General features: G+C 40.3%; 1 protein-coding gene and 1 non-coding gene across 2 annotated transcripts; one reads left to right on the top strand and one right to left on the bottom strand.

Annotated features, from left to right (window-relative positions):
• Positions 1–2,234: 2,234 nt before the first annotated feature.
• Positions 2,235–2,306, bottom strand: TRNAD-GUC (transfer RNA aspartic acid (anticodon GUC)). The gene has a single exon. It is a non-coding gene; the product is annotated as a tRNA-Asp (tRNA).
• A 216-nt stretch (positions 2,307–2,522) lies between these two features.
• LTA4H (leukotriene A4 hydrolase) lies at positions 2,523–19,211 on the top strand. The gene is made up of 19 exons (XM_009086652.4): positions 2,523–2,717; positions 3,714–3,844; positions 5,957–6,077; positions 6,543–6,611; positions 7,300–7,404; positions 9,659–9,711; positions 10,429–10,501; positions 10,806–10,946; positions 11,168–11,191; positions 12,063–12,133; positions 12,247–12,358; positions 13,183–13,327; positions 13,405–13,508; positions 13,857–13,927; positions 14,160–14,214; positions 15,043–15,138; positions 15,664–15,746; positions 16,461–16,565; positions 18,292–19,211. The coding sequence occupies exons 1-19, from the start codon at positions 2,571–2,573 to the stop codon at positions 18,410–18,412; spliced, it is 1,827 nt and encodes a 608-aa protein (XP_009084900.1). The 5' UTR covers positions 2,523–2,570; the 3' UTR covers positions 18,413–19,211.
• Positions 19,212–20,666: the final 1,455 nt, after the last annotated feature.

The raw sequence follows: 20,666 nt of genomic DNA, 5'->3' as shown, positions 1-20,666 counted from the left end.
GCTCCACACTGGCAGCTGGGGAACAACAGCACCGTGCAGGTGCAGGGGAAGGATTTCGTAGCACAGGAGAAGAGAAAGAGGTTGAGCTGACCTGGATGACTTTGGTGAGAACAAAGTACCCTGCAGGTGGAGAGAGGCTGACCTTGTGAAACCCTGCTCAGTGCCCTGAGCTCCTTGTTCCTCTTCCTTTCACCTTTGCCCGTGCACAAATGAGAATGCCTTTCTGGGACTTTAGAAGCTGTACATTTACTGCAAAACTTTGCCTCTTGGGCAGTGGCTTGAGCACTGTGAAAGCTAAATCTGAAAACAAGAACCACGACTAAGCAGGTATGAAATTGCTTACAAGACTTTTTTTTTTTTTTATGACTAAAACTGTCAGCAGAGTTCTGTTTTGAATTAATTGCTTTTCTTATCCCATATTGTTTTACAACGGCTGAAATTGCCTGACTGGATGCCAACACACATGAACAACTTAAATGGTTCTTGCATCTTATTTTATGGTCTGACCTCTGTTTTGAAATAAACTGCCTACTAAACAAATTAAGTTCCCTTGATTTTCTGATGACATATATATGTGGATTTTGAGAACAGGAAGTGAGTGTGGCAGGAAATTCAGAAATCACGAAAGGGAAAATTTTATCGTTCTGTTTTCTCCCTTCTATAATACAGACCTAATGAAACTCCTTTCTAGTCCTGCCCTAGTTTGTCTGGGCATGTGACTGTAGTCTAGGAGTTTATACAAAGCTCCGAGATATCCCTGTGGAGGGTGCTCACATCCCCTCTTCTTCATGTACTTCTCACAATGCCATCTCAGATTCACATCCAGGTGGGAGAGCTGGGGTGGTGGGATGTTCTTGAGAGGCCCATGGGCTGTGCCATCAGCTATGAGCACACACAGAAACCATCCCTTGGCCTTGCACAGTACATCAAACTTAGCGTTCCTCCTGTGCCCTCAGCTCCCCACAGCTCTTGGTGTGCTGCTCCCATGGCTGTCCACATTTGGGCTGAAGGTGTGGAAACCAATTTCTGAGGGTGACAGGGGTTAGATTCTGCATCTGACATTATGTGTCCACGGTTTCCAGCAATGCTGTGTTAAGAGTAATTGCCTTTTGTTGCCAAACTTTTCTGTTAAGTTGCCTCTTAGCTCTTATTACACAGAGAAAATGTCTCTTGTGTATATTCTCACTTGAGCTCTCGCTGCTGGTTGAGTGGCTGATGCAAGGTTGCTCATGGTACAGAACTATCTGCTTTCATTGTGCAGTTCAGAGCATCAAATTAGTTTTACTTGAACTGTCAGAGTGCACAAAGCCAGGGCCAGAGCAGGGCTCACCAGCCTCCTGCTCTGAACACCAGACACATGCATCCTCACAGCTGGGTGTCTTGGCCTTCTGCCTTGGGTCCTAATTCCTTACTCCTTTTATGTGCAATTGGCCATGGAGCTATTTCCTGACTTGGAAAAAGAGAAATTTGGGCAATCATATTTACTGCACAGCATCTGCTGACCTCCCACAGAAAGGAGGAGATCTCTCCTAGTACCTTTGTGCTGAACTGTGTAATGAATAGATAGATAAATAAATTTCTGGTAAAAGGATTAAAAAAGAGGGGATGTCTAACAAAGCATTTTCAGTGATACTAAGTAAAGGTAAGCAGGGATGCTGGAGTCTCACAGCTGTTCTGCAAACTACTCTTAGCTGGTGCACATAGCTGAGTGTGCTCTGGGGATGATCCAGTGAAGCCTCAGGGCTTTCCAATCGCTGAAGTTCTCACTTTGAGTACAAAAATGCCAGGCTGTGTTAATGCAAGCCAGGACATGGCCTCTGGCCTTCTACCTTCCCTCTTCTCCTGTGCCTGTTCGACCGGTCCCCTTTCCCATTGTTTCAGACTCAGGTGAGGAGGCTGAGTTAGATTTTTTCCATCTCAGTTTAAGAAAAAGGGTGAATGTTTTTGAAAGGTTTCACTCTTTTGTTTAGCTGTTTGAGCCATTAAAATATGAAAATACTTTCTTTGTGTCTGCTCTAAGTTCTGCTGCTGATCTTGTGAGACCTTACCACTACCTCAGCCCTGGAGCAGGTAGGCAGCCAGAAACGGATCGGTTTTGCTCTGCTTTCCCTGTTACAGAGTCGGAACGCTTTTACTACGCCTGTCTGGGAGCAGCTTTGATTTCCCAAAAAAAAACTGATTTTGCCTTTACAGTAGAGGCAATTAGGAGAGAAAAAAAAAAAAAGCTTGCGTACCTCCCCGTCGGGGAATCGAACCCCGGTCTCCCGCGTGACAGGCGGGGATACTTACCACTATACTAACGAGGAACTGTACAATCACTTCTCCTCCAGTAGGGTACATATTATATTTGTTAACCAGCACGCCTGTAAGACAACCACGCCGCTCGGTTCACCCGCCCCTCTTCTCTCGCAACGCACTGTGGGTTTTGTAGTTCTCACGCAGTTCCTCCGCCCTCTCGGCGCGGAGGGCGGCACTACACCTCCCAGGGGGCTCCCCTCCCCTCTCCGCGGCGGGCTCTGTGCTGCACGGGGTGGCACGGCTGGGCAGGGCGGGCAGACGGCGAGCGAGCGATGGCGGACCCGAGCTCGTTCGCGTCCCCCGCGTGCTGCCTCACGCGGCACCTCCACCTGCGCTGCCGCGCGGACTTCGGCGCGCGGGTGCTGCGGGGCACGGCCGCCCTCACCGCGCGCGCGGAGCGTGAGGCGCTGCGCTGCCTGGTAACGGCGGGGGAGGGGGAGCGGTGAGGGCGGCGGGACCCGCGGACCGTGAGGGGCGAGCCCGGAGCCCGCGCTGTGCCGGGCTTCCCTCTCCCCCTTCCTTTCCTCTCCCCCGTCCTTCCCTTGGCCGTCGTCGCGGTCCTTCCTTCCTTCCTTCCTTCCTTCCTTCCTTCCTTCTTTCCTTCCTTCCTTCCTTCCCTGCCGCCGCTTGGCCCTCTTCGCACCCGCCGCCCCTGCCTGCCGCTTGGCTGGAGCCTGACAGCGCCTCGCAGCCCCGGTTCCCGCTTAGCCCCCCAGAGCCGGCGCGGTGCTCAAGGGAAGGGCAAGACTGTCTCTTCCCTTTAAAGCATGCTGCCGAAAAGATGGGAATAAATCACTAGAAACCCAGATTTAGGGCTTTTTCGCCTGTGTGTTTCGTTATGCCAGCTGCTTTCTCTGTTATATCTGCAAATAAGCACGTGAACCTCTTAAATTTCGTATTATATTTGAAGTTTGGGGATTCTGGACTTTTCTTATGCTGACTCCATAAAATTCTTTTGTGGTTGGCGTTCATTTTTTTAGGGAAAAAGCCTAGTCCTATTAGTAATAAAGAGTAACGCCTCGTTCGTGCTAAAAATGAGTACTGCACTATTTAATTCACCTTCCATTGAAGGTCTAGATTCGCAGTGGCATGTTCCAGGACAGAAGCGTTGGCAGGGGCTTTTTTACCATTCTCCTCACTTCATAGCAGTACTTTGGACTTGTTACCTGTGTAGTTTTTCTTAATAAACTCACTCCTGTAGTCAGAAGTTGGTTTTCTTCCTCTTTTCCCTCCGGCTTTCCCAGTTCAGTGCCGCTCTCTTAAAATGCTGGTTCCTGGTGGTCAGCGCAGTCATCTTTTCTGGTTTTGCTTAGAAAATACTCTTTCCTTCAGAGGGACTTGTGTTTACAATTTCATAGTGCTGCATTTATTATTTTGCACTATTCAAGTGGTATGCAATATGTTCTTTATCACAGGTCCTGGATACAAAGGACGTACAGGTATTTAAAGTGACTGTAAATGGACAGGATGCACAATTTGCTTTTGGAGAAAAGCACAGTTTCAAGGGGACCCCTCTAGAAATCACGTTTCCAAATGAACTGAGAAGGTACGTACTTTTGCCTGCTCCTTTAGGTGGTTTTGAAAATGCACTGTATAAGCTGCTTGTCTCCTGTAGGGTTGCTAAATAAAGCTTGCAAAGGGACTTATAAATCAGGGTATTGCATTCATTTGGTATGATCTTGTAGATTAGTGTCATATTTGTCTTTCATTAGTCAAAACTTTGGGAATGTTTGTACCTGTCCCCAGACCTTGTATCAGGTACAAAATTACTTCCTAAACTGAGTAGCAAAATAATGTGAAATGTATCACAATTTCTCCAGTGCTTTTCATCAGTAATATTGTTTCCGCTTTAACTACCTGTTTCAGAATTGTTACAGTGTGGAGCACATGGAGCAACAGCCCCTGTTGGATCTTCTTTTTACAAGGGCTGGTTCTGCATTTCTGTAGAACTTCAGATTACCACTATGATTAGATAGGGGCATGTTTTCAAATAATCAAAGTTTTATTTTGTTGGCTATGCTAAGTCCAAGTCCCTGAAAGCTGGAACTTGAGTTTTGGCAGCATGATGGAGAGTGAACTAACTATTGTCTACCTCTTAAGGTGCATGAATTAAAAAGCTGTTGCCAAATTACAATATGGCTTTTGGCAATTTGCTTTGTATGTTGTAACTCAGTGGTATCTCAGTCCTCCATGGTGCCAAAGCTGAAAGCTGTGATTGTATAAGGAAGTTCCCTTGTTTGAATACACTTGAATATCAAGTTGCTTCTTGCTTCTTATTGTTTGGTTTTTAGAACTCATTGCTTCCTCTAAAAACTCTTTAATTTTAGTCTCGTTTCCAAGCTTTTCTTCTTTTTAATGTTGTACACTGAATTAGTGCAGTTGAGAAACACAAATAATGAGGAAGACAAAGGAATGTCATAAAATAGTTGTCCCTTCTGGAGAAACAGTTCTGGTCTCTTATGAAATTGAACAAATGAAGTACTTGAGCAAACAGGCCACATCAGAAATATAGGCCTGTTTCTTTTATTTGACTTTCAGCTGCCTTTTTTTTTTTTTAAGTGCTACATTTCCTGGTAAGAAAAAAAGAGGGAGGTGTGAGTTGTGACTGTAAGAATTCATAATCCATGTGAAATACAGTCCCCAATAAAACAGCAACAGGAAAGGGTGAGAGTTACAACAGGAGGCCTGATTGTTCAGAAAGCAATGTGCCCTATGGTAATACCAATTATTTTCTCTTTTCTTGTCAAATATGTACTTTGGAATACTGGTTATAAACCAGATGTGTACATGTGGTCAGCTTATCTAGTGTCCAACTCCTCTGATTAGCTGAAGTTTGTTCTGATTTATGGCTTGATTGTTTATTCCAAGAGTTGCATGTATAATCTGGAACCTTCTGAGAACAGAAGCAAGTACTCCCATGTGCTTTGGGTGTCAGTGATGGTTAAGATATGTTTTTAATAAATAAGAGTGTGAATGTGTTAGGTTGGTGTGTGTTCTCTCATTAGCAAACTGATATCTGTCTTACACATAACTGTTAGTTTTTACTTGACACCAGTTCTGAAATCCTGAATAAAATCTGAACATTATTTGTTTTTCTTGTTAACCCCTACTGTTAATAGGAACTAATTCTGTAATTACTGATAATTTTCAGGGTGGTTTTTTCTTCTTAAGGATAATACTTACAGAACATTAATGTCAGAAACAAAAATTGAAATTTTTTATGTACAGTATACTTATTCTATGTTATTCAGTCATGTATCTTCTTATGCAGGGCTTTGCACATTTTCTTTGGGTATTGCCAAGGGTTTTTTACACTTACATTTACAAGGTTACTTAGCTGTGACAAAACTATATACATGTAGCTGGCCCAAATAGTTTTAAGAAAAGGTCTGTGCTCTCCTTGAAGAGAGAAGAGGAAAAGTTTGTGGTTAGTAAAAACAATAATAAAAGTGCCTTGGGATGTAAAAAATTAAATCAGCTAGCCATTTTTTAATACCATAATTGAAAGGGAATTATTGCTTTTGATATGATACTTGTTCTCATTTTTAATGCTTTGGAGACAGGGCTGCAGACCTGTTTTTCAGACATCTTTGCAGAGGAATTTCAGTATGATCAGGATTTGTGCCAAAACAGGCTGACTGTGTTCTTTATTATACAGGGGACAAGAAGCAATTGTTGAAATCTCTTTTGAAAGCTCTCCACAGTCTTCAGCTCTCCAGTGGTTTACTCCAGAGCAAACTTCTGGAAAGAAACACCCATTTCTCTTCAGCCAGTGCCAGGTTAAGTTAATTTTTTCTAAACTTCTTGACATACCACTGTAATTTCTCTTGGTTTCTAAAGAACTGCAGAGAAAGGCTAGAAAAGGGAAGAGCAGTAGCCTGTAACTTCTAGCTGTGTGTGTCAAAGGTTCTAAATGAAAACACTTAATGTCAAGATGTTGTTGAGATTTTATTATATGTTTATAGTTTGGAATTCTGGAACTGCCTTACCCACTCCAGTATCCTTGTTGAAGAACATATGGTCCTTTACAACCAACACTTGTGTCTATTGATCTGCCTTACCTAGTATTGCTCCTTTTACAAAGGCCTGCAAGCTCTAAGTGACAGAAGTACTGGATTATAGATAATGAATTCTCTGGAGGAGCTGTATAGACTTGCACTATAGTGCATTAATTGATTTATTTCTAGTCTTCTGCATTAGAAAGATACTTTTGTTTTATCTTCTTTTCCTTTCTCCCTCTCTAGGCTATCCACTGCAGAGCCATTTTTCCATGCCAAGACACACCTGCTGTGAAACTAACCTACTATGCAGAGGTAGATGAGCCTAAGTCATGTGTCATAACTGAAGACAACTGCTACAATGGGTGAATTTATATTGCTCAGGGTTTTTTGGTAGCTGCCAGCATGTGGCCTAATATAAAACCAGAATGTTAACTTTCAGCTTAATGTGAGAGGAAAGAGCTGATCTTCCCTGTGGCAGTTCTCTAACTTTGCCATTTCCTTTTTGTATATGTCAATTCTTTTTTCATTGTTATGTATCTATTTGCAAAAGAAAGTAAAAATGCAACAGTAAGAAAGAAAGATGCTTTAAAATCAGGGAAAGCTGACAGTAAGACAGCAAAGAGTGCTGCGAAGTAAAAAACATTTGAAAAGGCTCTTATGTATGCCTTAAGTAATATATTCTGATATATAGCTAGGGGATATTTGCAGTCCTGGTGTAAACAGTTTTAAGAAAGCAAAAAGCAAGATAGATGTGCACTGTGTCATTACAATTGAGTTGTCTGAAGAAAGTGAGCCTTTTAGCTTCTGTTGGAGGTACTCCTTTGATTAATTCAATATTGCCTGTCTTCATGACAACATTTTCCATATGCCTTATGTTCTACTTGACAGAGATGACCTAACAACAGAACAGATCTGGGCTACTCTTAGTTATCAGCTGCTTGTAGTGTGGAGTGTAGTGCTGAGTGCCAGCTGCATTGCTTATGGGTGGGTGCCCTTTCAGATTTCCGTCCCGAAGGAGCTGGTGGCTCTGATGAGCGCTAACCGCGACGGGGAGGCGCCCGACCCGGAGGACAGCGCTCACAAGGTGTACCGCTTCAGCCAGAACGTAAGTGCTCCGCGCTGGGAAATGGCTGCTCAAGGTCTTCTTCCTGACCTGTGCAGCTCACAGCTGCCTCAGGTATGGTTTGGATCTCATGGATATCATGAGATATCTCATTGTGGAACTCCAGCTCTGAGAAGACAGCCAGTAAGGGCTGGTGCTGGTGGTGTTTACTGGTCACTTTTGGCATTCCCAGAAAAGCCAAATTCGAGTTTTGAAAATGTTTCAATACTCAAAACTAGTCCTGTCACAGCCCTTTCTGTCTGCACTGATTTTTAGAAAATAGTGCTGGTGCAAATAATATGGAAGTTTTGGAAAACAGACCCTGCAAATTTTAAGCTCACCAAGATCTAAGCAGTGAAACTCAGTATCAGAACCAATTTTTAGCTTGAAGTTAGGCAAATTCTGACAACAAATTTTTAGAATTGTTTTTGGAATGTGAAAACTTTGGTTCCTATGGAAAGAAAGTGTCTCCAGCCACTCAAAGATTACTCTTCTCTGGAAGTTTTAGTAAGTGGTGCAGCTAGTCTAATGATTCCACTGCTTATAAAGCAGCAGTCCTGATTTACTCTTCTGGCATTTTTGTCCTCACAGTTTTTTGAGTTACAATTCTGGTGTTTATGAGCTCTTCTGGTGAGCCCAGTTCATTTTGCTGAACAAGGAGATAAAATTAACATAGGATCTGGGCTGTTGATACTGAATAACTGCAAGGAGGAATGGTATGATGTGACTGGAGGCGAGGAAGGGGTCAGAGTACGCTGAACTGCAGCAGCTGTCAGGTTTGGTTTAGCTGCTGCATGAAACCTGAGAGGGGGAAAAAAGAGTTCCCTTATCTGTGAGGCAGTGCTCTGCCCTCTCTGTGGAGCCAGAACATTTGCCACTCTCAGTCTAGTACAGAAGACTTCTATGTTTGCGTAATCCAGAGATGAATGTTATCTAGGAATACACTGTTGATAAGCATGAGGGACCTATACAAGAAATAACATTTAGTGTAATTGAAATTATACTACACTTTCTGGTACAGGAAACCATTACTTTTTTTATAAAACCATGGTTTTTTTAAAAGAAAGAACACATTAAGCAGAAAATACATAAATGAAAAATGACATGAAAATGGGCACACACATCTCCCGACACTGACACTGATTTGTTAGAAGAGGTGTCTGTTTCCTCAGATGAAAAAGGCAAATGCATCAAGCTCTTGGATATGTATGTGTGCTGAGGCTTACTTAACTACTTTCTCTGCTCCTGCATAGCCAGGCTGGAAAGAAGGATAGTGGAGAGCAGCCTCTGTAAAAACGAGTTTACAACCCAACAGTCATTGACATTTGAATTTCAAAATGTCAGATTGGCAAACTGGACATGAGAATGTGGAGGTGTATTGATAGTTTTTTCTTAACTCATCTATAACATAAGTCAAGGGACTTTGTTCTTTTCAATAATATGTTCTGTGGGTTAATGGGTAAAATTAAAACACAGATGATGATACAGGTATTTTAATAAAAATATTTTAAAGGTTTGTGAATAATAGTAGAATAAAGTTTTCTGAAATTGTGTCTCCAACTAATTATGATTTAAAATCTTACTTATTTAACATTGTTTAAATTCAGATGAAGTGGAACTTTTACAGGGATGGCTGTATTATCCCCTTTTCTTTCCAGAGCACTTGGAGAAAGCAGTTCTCCATAAAGATACTTCAGTTAGGAGGTTTTTTTTTATTGAAATAAAAAAATATTTGAAGTTTTTTAATTCCAAACATTGAAATCAAATATACACATTTCGATTTTTCCTGAATCTTTTGTCTTTAATGTACCTATATCCATAAATATTCTTGTCTACTTGATTAAAGCTCTTCCTGTGTCCTTCTGTGTGATAAAACTGCCCTTTATCTGAGCAGTAGCTCTTAACTTCCCCTTTCATAAAATGTAGTGGAACTGAAATTAATATGGAAAACTGACTTTCTTTTGAAGAGAATCCAAACCAGCAGGAATTTTGTGTGCAGATTTTTTCAAACAGAGATGATACTTCCAGTTTTGTGGTTTTTGCCTGTTATACCTGTGAAGCAAGTACATCCTCTAGATAAAGGAGTATCATTCAGGGAGAAAAAACAATGTTTTCAAAAAACCAGTACCTGCCTTTAAGGCAGGAAACTCTGGAGGAAAACTTCTTTATTTATATACTTTTGTTCTTCTCTGAGTCAGTAGTCTGATAACTGACATTACAAATAAGATTTCTTTGTTTTTCCTATGCTCTCCACTAGGTTCCCATACCTTGCTACTTGTTTGCTTTAGTGGTTGGAGCCTTAGAAAGTAGGTGAGTGAATCTGTACAATGTATAAATATTAATAACCACAATAAATCTTTTGAGCTTCTTTTAAAATTGTTTCTTGGTCTTATTTCTAAATTTAAAGATTTAGAAATCTTAATTAATCTTTAATTTCTAAAGATTTAGAAATCTTTAGAAATCTCTATTCTTAGAGATTCAGTTAACCTGATTATTTGTATCAAACTGCATGTATGTTGATTTGCTCTTGAATAATTTTTTTACTTGTGCTGTAAATTAGAGAAACAGCATAAGGAGTTTGGACCTGAAAAAGCCCTTAGTGGTTAAAATTTAGCACAGGGAATAGATCTTCTTTCCTAATTAACAGATAATCCTTGTCTGTTAACAGATAAACCTTTTCTGTCAAAGGCAGAAAAGAATTGCTTCAGCTTCATTCCTCATTGGCACAAGGTTGTGTTAGTCTAGGCCACAATAATGCTTTTATACTAGGGTTTAATAGTGTTTAAAAATCTGTAAGTGGTTTTCCTGTTCCTTTGTGCTGAATAATGCATGCGTGTTGTTTGTTTTGTTTTCTAAGGCTTTGCTTCAGCAATGGAGAGGAAAAGCAGACAAAGATTCTCTAATGAGTTTCCTCTGCAACATGGGTTACTCAAGAGCACAGTTACACATATGCTGTCTCTATTAGTTTCCCATAGAAGTACTTCTGGTTCATACTGTCTTATTGGCATTTTTTTTTACTTTTAACAGAAAGATTGGCCCAAGGACACTGGTGTGGGCTGAAAAAGAACTAGTAGATAAATCAGCCTATGAATTTTCTGAGGTGAGTAATTACCAACAACAAAAAACAGTGTTGTAAGATAACTGTTTCACATAGCATTGGAAAAGAAACAGACTGTTTTGGTCATCTTTAGTTCCTTTCTCTAACTCCCATGCCACAAAGTGCTACTATTCTATTGCAGTACAGACTTAGTACTGAAAATACATTTTGATACAGTCCCATACTTGTTTTACATGTGGGACTTGCCAAGGTGAAAGGGAATGAAAAATGGGATCAATAGCTTATTATTTGTTCAGTGTTTGTAGTCAGAAATCATCTCAGAAACTAATGTGAATTCTTTTTTCAGGCTGAAGCTATGCTGAAAACAGCAGAAGATTTGGCAGGACCTTATGTGTGGGGACAGTATGATTTGTTAGTCTTACCACCTTCTTTTCCTTATGGTGGTATGGAGAATCCTTGTCTTACTTTTGTAACTCCAACACTACTGGTAAGTATAGCAGTGATAAAAGTCAGCTTTTCCTTAGGGCTTGCATTTCAATTAGGTGATGGATGTTAATGCACAAATTGGATTGGTCATCTTCCTAGAAAGACCTGTAAATGTTCCTGCCTCCTTTGGAGTTAGGGATCATACAAGAAATTGCATGAAGTTATCTATTTTGAGGCTGACTTGAACCTAACAACTAACTTGACTTTCCCTTTTCTTTTTAGGCAGGTGATCGATCTCTATCAAACGTAAGTCAAAAATAGGTTCATCTCTTCAAGTAGAACACAACTTGAAGATGTATCTGAATTCCTTTATAATAAATACCTGAAAACTTGGTCTTTTTTCATCGTAAAAATTAAAAGTTAAGGCAGTAAGTCCAGAACTCTTACAAAAGCAAGTGTTAATTTTAAGTAAACTCTGTAAAGTATCTATTTTGTATAACCAACAGATGGAAATACCATGTGAGCTTGTATACACAAGGGGCTGACTGAGGTTAGCTGCTCCATAACTCTTTTCCTGTCCTGTTAAACCTCAACGTCTGTGTACAGATATGTTTAAAAATCTCAACTGAATTGGCCTCATCAAAATCATTAGGAGATAACTTCTTCCTCTATGTGTCTTTTTTTCCTGCAAAGTTGAATACTCTGAATGCAATTTTATTGCCTATATCTTTTTACTAGACTGATGTACTGCTATACTTAAAAAAAAAATATTGTCTTATACAAACAATACTGAAATATTTGACATGGATACTTTTTAATACATCATGCATCATTTGCTTTCCCACTGCAGAAGTTGCTTAGGTGAGAAAGCAGTACTAGTCCATCACTTGGTATACTGTATTCTGAAATGGGATTTCATAAACAAGTTACCTACACCAAGCTGTTGATCAGTATGGCTCTATGGCTTGCAGGCTGGACATTGAAAATTGTTTCTGTCAACTAGGGTAGCTTTGGTCCTCTGCTTAAAATTCATACAGATAGATCTACAGAACTGTGAACGCTAACTGACTTTGTGAACATAACATAGCAAATGAGATCCCATCAACATTTTGTTCTTTCTGTTGGGATCTGATACTTTTTTCCAGAGGAGTCTGGTGGATCTGTTTTTGTGTTTTAGGTTATTGCGCATGAAATCTCTCATAGCTGGACAGGAAACTTGGTAACCAACAAAACATGGGAGCATTTTTGGTGGGTATGATGTTCAATGCAGTGCAAATCATATTTTAAATTTAATCTGTAAAGAGACTAGCTAAATTCATTTTACCATCCTACCAGTACTGATTTCATCAGTGTCTTTCCAGGCTGAATGAGGGTCATACTGTGTACCTGGAGCGCAGGATCGGTGGTCGGTTGTTTGGTGAGCAGTTCAGGCACTTTCAGGCCCTGGGAGGTTGGCGAGAACTACAGAACACGGTAAATTGTTCTAAAGTCATCACACGTGTTTCCCACAAATAAAATTTGTCTAGTCAAGTTTCCTAATGCTTTCTTATTAGAGGATGAACAACTTTGATTCCAAGGTGTTTGATTGCTACTCAAGGTAATAGCTTCATATACTCAGATTAGATAAAGCTTTTTGAATTGTTTTAAGCTTTTCTGTAAGGATGAACATCTTCACAGCCTCTTCTGGTTATTCTGGGTATGACTAAATTGCAGTATTACCTGTTAGCATACTGGTAAGCAGCTGAAAGTTAATCAAAATTATCTGCCGCCACAACCATCAGAATTTCCAGTGCCTTATGTAAAAAACTGATTTCTTACTGTCTAAGTGGGTTGTTTAGTTTTGTGTTTTGGTAGCATAATCAAACTTCATTTTTCAGATTTCTAGTCTGTGATATCTTACTAGTTCCCTGAGCAGCCTATTGCTCTGCCTTTATCCAGAGCTGAAGTTCTGCTGGCACTTCTGTCAACAGAGGTTTTAAATTCAAAGGTTTAATGATGTAGTTCAAATAGTTTGTTAATAAAGGGATAAATGTAGCCAGACTAATAGGTGCTCATGGTTATGACAGACATGATAGTAATTAACTGCTTTGAGACAGCTGGAGCACAGGGTGGTTGATTGTGAATTTAAGTAACTTAAGATTTGTGAAGATTCAAAACTTCAGGAAAAAGAAGGAGAATGCTTTGAAATTAAGCTGTCTCAGTTTTGGATGGTTTAACCTTTATAAATAGAATTAGTACAGATCTGCAGGATTGCCAGTTTTCCTACATTGATATGTGTTCTTGTGTCTTTGACACAGATAAATACTCTTGGAGATAAAAATCCTGTAACTAACCTCGTCATTAACCTGGATGAAGTAGATCCTGATGTTGCCTATTCATCTGTGCCATATGAGAAAGGCTTTGCTTTGCTTTTTTACCTTGAACAGCTCCTTGGAGGACCAGGTAAGCATTAGTAAGATTTTATATGTTTTTGTTTTCCACCTTAATTTCAAACACTTAAACATTTTCTTTTTTGTTAGATGTCTTCATTGGCTTCTTGAAGGCTTATGTTCAGACATTTGCTTATAAGAGCATCGTAACGGAGGACTGGAAGAAGTTCTTGTACTCCTACTTCAAGGATAAGGTTGGGTAATAGTTAAAACTGATTGCTTGAAATCTTTTAACTATGTGAAATTCTGACTTACGTCAGAACTTATTTAAAGACCAGTTCTTTATATTTCTTTTCTTTGTTTCAAGAACATAATATGATGGAATCTGGGATCTTGTGAAGATGGGTTTGCATTAAGATGTCTTTTTTTTTTTCTTTTCATAGAAGGGAGTGCTTTGTTTTGAAGTAATCTGTGTAGGATTCTTTGGGTAATTGGAGCAGTGTTATCAAAACAAATAAAAAGATTGAAACTAGATTTCGTTTTCTCAAAAAAAATCCTAAAATCAGATTTAAAATTTAATAATGTTTTGTGTTGCTTTATAGGTAGATATTCTTGATAAAGTTGACTGGAACTCGTGGTTTCATTCTCCAGGAATGCCACCAGTGAAGCCTACGTAAGCTGCACTCTTCTGTAGTTCATCTTTTCCTTCTCCAGATTGCATGTGATTTCCCTAAAAGTCATGAAGCAGTTTGTAAACAGGGTGAAAGTCTTTTAAATGTTTTATTGGAAAACACCCTAGTACTATGGAGGTGTATATAGCAGTAAAAATAGTCACTGTTAATATTTTCAGTCTTTTATTCAGTGGTTATTTCATTATGTGAACCTTTGTTTTTAATATTTGACAGGTATGATATGACACTATCAAATGCTTGCATTGCCTTGAGCCAAAGATGGATCCAAGTGAGTGGTTAAAGAATGCTGAAGTGTCTTTATTTTGAAAAGCTAATATTTTTGTTACACGAAGTTAGCCAATCTCTTCTAAAATCTCTCATTTGCTGAGAGTGTGTGTATTTATAATCACAGTATGGCTGCCAGGGATTTTGTATTTCCTAGACTAGACCTTCATTGTAGAGTCAGGGAATCAGCTGTAACTTCTGTTTGTGAAGTGCAGTCCATATTTTAACAAGGCACAGAGCCAACTTCTTGTTATACATATGTAGTAACCGAACAGAAAATACTCTTTTAAAACCCTGATATTATGGCTTGATTTAAAAACAAAGGCCAGGGTACCTCTACATTACTAATTATATTGTATTAGCAGTAGTTCCTCTATGGTATACTAGAGTTAAGATGTATTTCCCATCAAAAACTGGTACATAAAGTATATTAATTAATACCACATAATTTTCTCCTAATGTGAAGCATAAAAGTCATACAACTAATAGAGAATTCAGCATACCATCCTTTTGTTGCCTCTGTAGCTTTTTACTGTACTTGTATTCCATCTTTTAACTTTCTTTTTCTGAATGTCACTTTTTATAAAAAAGTATTTGATTTTCACTTCACTAACGGAAAGACAGTGGGGATAAAAAGATCAGCGGGGAGAAAATAAGTAAGAATACAAACATCAGACAACAGCTTAAGTCCCTCCCTTTCCCTTATTGCACAGATATAAATCAGTATCTTTTTTAAGTGAAATGGCTCAACAGTGTGGATATCAAAACAGAAAATTACACGTAATTGTATTTTGAAATACCTATTAAAAATTAAGTAACTCTTCTCTTTTAGGCAAAAGAAAGTGATTTGGGTTCATTCAGCTCAGCAGACCTGAAGGAAATGTCATCTCATCAGTTGATTGAGTTCCTGGCACTGTTGCTTCTGGAGGTAAATGCACACCTGGGATTACTTGACTCTGGTATCACAAAAGCAGACATAGAAGCCCTAACATGCTCTGAAATTAAGCTACTCTTTTTCTTTTATGTTTTGCTAAATTGATCTGCTCTCATCATGCATAGTTATTGAAAACTTCAGCCTTGCCTCTCCTATTATGTCTGGCTCTTCAGCTAATGAACAACATACAAAGTGTTTTGGATTGAAAGCTAAAAACAAAACCATGAGGTGTATGAATCGGTCTGTATTGGATGTTATAGCACATAAGCTATAAATAAAATTGAACAAAAATACTTTGTCTTGAATGTTTCAATAGTACAGAATGTGGGAATTGGGTAATATTTATTCCTTGCCCCTTTCCATACGCTGAAAAGATAAAAGGAACAAATAAAATATTTGTCATGCTAGGACTTCAGTTTCTTTGTAGCACCAATCATCTTGAATTACTCTGTTTATTACTGAAATGTCTAGCTTGAAGTCTTCCTCTGGCTTATTCTGACTGTGCAATTTCTTTTTCAGGCACCTCTTCCTTTGTCACATGTCCAACGCATGCAGGAAGTATATGACTTCAATGCTATAAACAACTCTGAAATAAGATTCAGGTTTGTTCTAGTATGGGCACTTTTAAAATATTAAATGTTTTCATAAAACAAGTTGTCTCTTCACATGAGACATCCTGTTTTACAGAACTGGGGCAGGGTTTGGGTTTGGGGTTTTTGTTGTTGTGGTTTTGTAAATGCATGTGCAGGCATCATGCTTACTGGAGTGGTATCCTGTTATTCATGAATTGGACCAATACAGTCTAGTAGAAGAACTCAGTGGACAGCAGATAAGCTGTTCTTTATTTTAATCTGGCATGCTAGCAAAGGAACCTGATGACTTGATAATGAAGTATTTTAAATATATTGAATGGTTTCTACTTCTTGTAACAAGTTCAATTTCTCTTTAAAACAAAATAATAGCTGGTGACATTTCATTTGGTTGGTTGGTTGTTTTATCCATTGGTCAAATGGGACAAGTGTAATTCAGTTCTGAGTGATGCAACTGGACTCTATTGTAATATAAAAAATACAAAGCTGCAGAAAATAATCCTCCATTTTGGAGGAACTTGGCTGCAATCTTTTCCTGTTGTACAAAAAAAGTTGATGTATGTAACGTGCTAGTTAAACACTAAATATTTGATGTTGAGCTAGAATCTAATTCCCTTGATGGCACAGCAGCGTTCAAAGCATTTATGGGAACAGAATCATTAAATAACCAACCACCACACTACCACAAATGAAATTATAAGTGCAACCTTTTTCTTCCACCTCCAGATGGCTGCGCCTCTGTATCAGGTCCAAGTGGGAAGAAGCTATTCCTCTGGCTTTAAAAATGGCAACAGATCAGGGCAGGATGAAATTTACTCGACCATTGTTCAGGTAAAAGTAATCTCCAAATGTCAGGACCTCATGCTGTTGGCATTTCTAGTATAATGGAATGAATACTTGAAATGTATTTATTGTACCTGTTGAATTTTATTGTATTTATTGTACCTGTCATGGTTTGAGAGGAAGTGAGTTTTTTGGGATGCTGTGGTCAGACCAATAGGTGCTCAGATTTGAATATTGGCACCTGGTGTGGCCACTGAGGACATGGATACGCCTCTGAGAAAACAGGAGGGTTAAAACCTGAGAATGCTCAGGGGAAGCTCTTTCAGTCTGTGAAAGAGGTCAGACCTCCCCTGCCCAGCTCGGAGCCGGGCAGGGGAGGGGAAGTCACGAGGCCTGATTGAGGTAGGCCAGGCCTGGGACAGAGAAGGGAGGTGAAGGCCCTGCAGGATGGAAGGGTGGAGGAACCCTGAGAGACATCGGGCAGCCCTTCCCCCCTCCCCCCCACCCAGGAGAGAGAGAGCTGGTGTCTGTGCCTGTGCCGCCTTGAAATTTGATAGCACAGCCTGTGTGAAGGAGAAGGGCAGGGTGCTGTGAGGAGGTGCCTGGCTGGGCAGCTGTGAGAGTTCTGGACAGGCAGAGCCTGAGACTTTTAACCCTTTTCTTGGATGATGGAAACCTTGCAAATGCTGATTCCTCCTGGAGCTGAATGAGAAGAGAGATAGAGATGAGATAAGAGGAAATGGGCCACTAGAAAAGCTGAAGGGAATCTTAGGTGGGAGGAGGTGATGGAGTGGACTTTGGCTGGACTTTTCTTGTATGGCCATGGACAGGACCATTTTTCCTGTGACACAGAGACTGCATTTAGGGGGGAGGCAATGGCTTGGAGCCAAGAGAGTGCAGTGATATGGTGTGAGGGAGTACGTGAACAGAGATGACGGGTGAGGAGGGTGGTGGTGGTGCACTCCATCTCCAGGGAAGAAGATGATCTCTGTTCTTGAGACCCCTCGGCCCCAGAGGGTGAAATATGGGGGGGACAGGTGTCCCCAAAGTGAGAGACTGTGCTCTTTTTGGAACTGGGCAAAGCACCCTTTAAAAGGAAAACCCTAGAAGCAGCTCTGGTCCATGCACAGTGGTGAGAGCACTGGGCATGGAAGGAAGATGTCATGAAGGCAAAATGATCTCCAGGCGGTGCCACGTGTGACATGGAAACACAAGAGGTTTCAACTGTGTTTCCTGGGGAAGCCTATGGTACAAGAGGGACTCCTCTCTCCTTGATGAACTGAGAATTGATAATCTGAAGGGTGGCGCTGGACTGAGAGTGGGTGATCTGAGGGGTGGATGTATTGGAAATTTGGTGGGGGAGGAGGAATGTTTTTGGAAGGTTTTTATCCTGAGTTCTGTGTGTTTTCTTTTATAGTTGTAGGTTAATAAAGTTTTTTCCCCTTTATTCCTAAGCTGGAGCCTGCTTTGCTCTATTTCTGATCACATCTCAGAGCAGACACCAGGGAGGAAGCATTTTCATGGGGGCACTGGCCTTGCGCCAGGCTCGAACCATGACAGTGGCATAATAGAGAATTCTCTGTATGCTGTCAACAAGCTTATCTTCAGAGGTGCTTTCCACTTGCTGACATTTTTTTGCATAGAAAAAAGCTTAGTCCCAGGATGAACATTAAGTCAAGGCTTTTGAGGGAAAAGTAAAACCTTAGGAAAATCCTTGTTGTATTATTTTCCTGGATTTTTGTAATGGTGCCTCCCCCCACTTCTTCTTTTACAGGGACCTTTACGGTTTTGACAAGAGTCGCGATCTGGCTGTCAAGACATTTCTGGAGCATAGGGCCTCTATGCACCCCGTCACTTCGATGCTTGTGGGCAAAGACTTGAAGCAGGACCAGTGACAAGTGTACTTATTTCTTTGAGATTTTTGTGTTGCTGAAAGAAGAGACTGATTGCCCAAACCACCGAAATGCGTGCTTGATTATACCATAAAATGCTCTGCTGCTTTGGTACTTATGTAATTTGAAATTAATTTTCCAAATCAAGTTCAGTACTCTTGCAGTAGAAAGCACTGCCAGCAGACTCCAAATACCCCCAGACTCTGACTGCAGGCTTGCCTTGCAGACTCTGACTCCAGCAGGCTCCATCAGCAGCCCCTCACAGCAGGGCCAACAAAAAAAAAACAAAAAACAAAACAATGCAAAACAAAACAAACCACCAAAAAAACAACCCAAACAAACCCCCCCCCCCCCATAAAAAAAAACAACCTCTTTCCTTTTTGTCTTTCTCCTGTGTGTCCCCCTCGACCAGCTAACCCACTCTTTTGTAACACCCATCCTCACTGGACACAGCTGTGTCCCATTAAGGGCAAGGCAGTTCCTCCTCTTTGATAACTAGCACTGCTGTAATTCATCAGAGGCAAGGTTGCTTGTAGTCCATTCTCCATTCTATTTTGCATTTCCAACTAAAGCAGCAAAATTGCTACATCTCTGGAATTGAGAGAATGTTTTGATTACAAGCAATTTTTAGAACACACAAAAACTGTTCTGAGATGTGGTCATTTGTCAGTGATAGAATTGAAGAACTTGGAAAATTAATTGGTGGATGGTATGGCTCTTTGTGCACAGCATTCTTTTCCACAGCACAGTAGTTGAAACTTCAAGTACCTAAAGAATAAAAAATAAATCTTTTCATTCCATACTTGTCTGTCTTGTCTGTGTATTGATCTGTACAAAAAGTTTTGATTTAATAGTTTTGTTTTATTTATTCTTCTTTGATGTGGGAGAAATTTTTATTATGAGTCCAAGAGGACAATGAAGACTAAAATGGTTTTTCAACCCACTATTTATTTTCAAAACTTATTACTGGGGGGGGCCGCTAAAGTCCAAGTCTTTTCTTACCCAGTTTGAGTCTTTTAACATTTGGATTTTTTAACCAGTTCTGAGCACTACCCCTTGTGCTCAGATGAAAACTGGAGATAAGTTCAAAAACAATGAGAGAGCTGTTTTTCTTTCCTGTATTTGTTAAGGCAGTTCCAGCCAATGATGCTGTGGCTAATGCTGCCATCTCTAGACTGAGTCTTGCAGCAAGTTTGATAAGAACAGTTTGCATAAATTAAATCTGTTGGCACAGGGATAACCCATTTCAAAGAGTGACAAAACCAAAAAGTGCTGCTTTAGGGGAGGAGAGTGGCAGTAAAATCGTGGCAAAAGGTTTGGTTTAAGCCTAGCACTTAGGACGGGATGGGAGCCTGTCAGCTGATTTACTTCCGAGTTTTGATCCATATAAGCTTTCAGCTTGTGGTTTAAACCCAGGCAGTGACTAATCCCCACACAGTCGCTCCCTCACCAATGGGATGGGATAGGGGAGAGAACTGAAAGAGTAAAATTGAGTAAACTCATGGGCTGAGATAGAGAAAGACAGTTGAACAGATAAAGCAAAAGCTGCACACACTAGCAAAGACAAACAAGGAATTAATTCAGTGCTTCCCATGGGCAGGCAGGTGTTCAGCCATCTCCAGGAGAGCAGGGTTACTTGGGGAGACAAATGCATTCACCCCAAACATCCCCCTGCTTCCCTCAGCTCTATATGTGAGCATGAGCTCTGGTCAGAGGAGGGGATATCTGATGTTAACAGGCTCCGGTTTGAGTTATCAGATTGCAATGAAAACTGTCCTTTGTTTAGAAATGCCTTATGTCACTAGTTTTGGGGTAACTTGCATATTGTTGTAAAAGCCCACGTATCAAATACAGTGCTTTGGCACTTAGAGTTCCTGCTGCCAGATAATCCTGGTTTCTTGTTGTCAGAGTCAGAAAAAAGAAAATTGTGTCAGGCATGGCTTTCTCTAGTATGGTCTAGGTAGCTCTGCTGGGACAGTGTCTCCAACTGATGGATCCCAAGATAATATTCCCTACAATAATTAAACCCTAGGTAGTCCCTTTGTTTAGGTACACTAATGTAGGAAGCATGGACTGTGAGTGTTGTTACGCTTTTGCCTTTAAAACCAGAGGTATTTTCAAGTTCTGTGTGTACATGACTCTTGCTAAACTTTTTTTTTTTTTTGCACCATCTCAACAGCTATCTCCATATCTTTTCTTCTTTGCATCTTCTGCCTGCAAAGGAAGCATGACACAGCAGCCCCAGGCTTGTGCAGCT

The sequence above is a fragment of the Serinus canaria genome, chromosome 1A (genome assembly GCF_022539315.1).
Source record: "Serinus canaria isolate serCan28SL12 chromosome 1A, serCan2020, whole genome shotgun sequence".
In the NCBI taxonomy this organism is placed as follows: domain Eukaryota; kingdom Metazoa; phylum Chordata; class Aves; order Passeriformes; family Fringillidae; genus Serinus; species Serinus canaria.
Note: the sequence above shows the minus strand (reverse complement) of the source record. Positions and strands in the feature narration are given on the sequence as shown.

Excerpts from the sequence above, each read along its gene's own strand:
- LTA4H (XM_009086652.4), top strand. The coding sequence starts at position 2,571 with ATGGCGGACCCGAGCTCGTTCGCGTCCCCCGCGTGCTGCCTCACGCGG. Across the intron at positions 2,718-3,713 it reads GTGAGGCGCTGCGCTGCCTG|GTCCTGGATACAAAGGACGT; the intron begins GTAACGGCGGGG and ends TCTTTATCACAG. Across the intron at positions 11,192-12,062 it reads GTGATCGATCTCTATCAAAC|GTTATTGCGCATGAAATCTC; the intron begins GTAAGTCAAAAA and ends TTTGTGTTTTAG.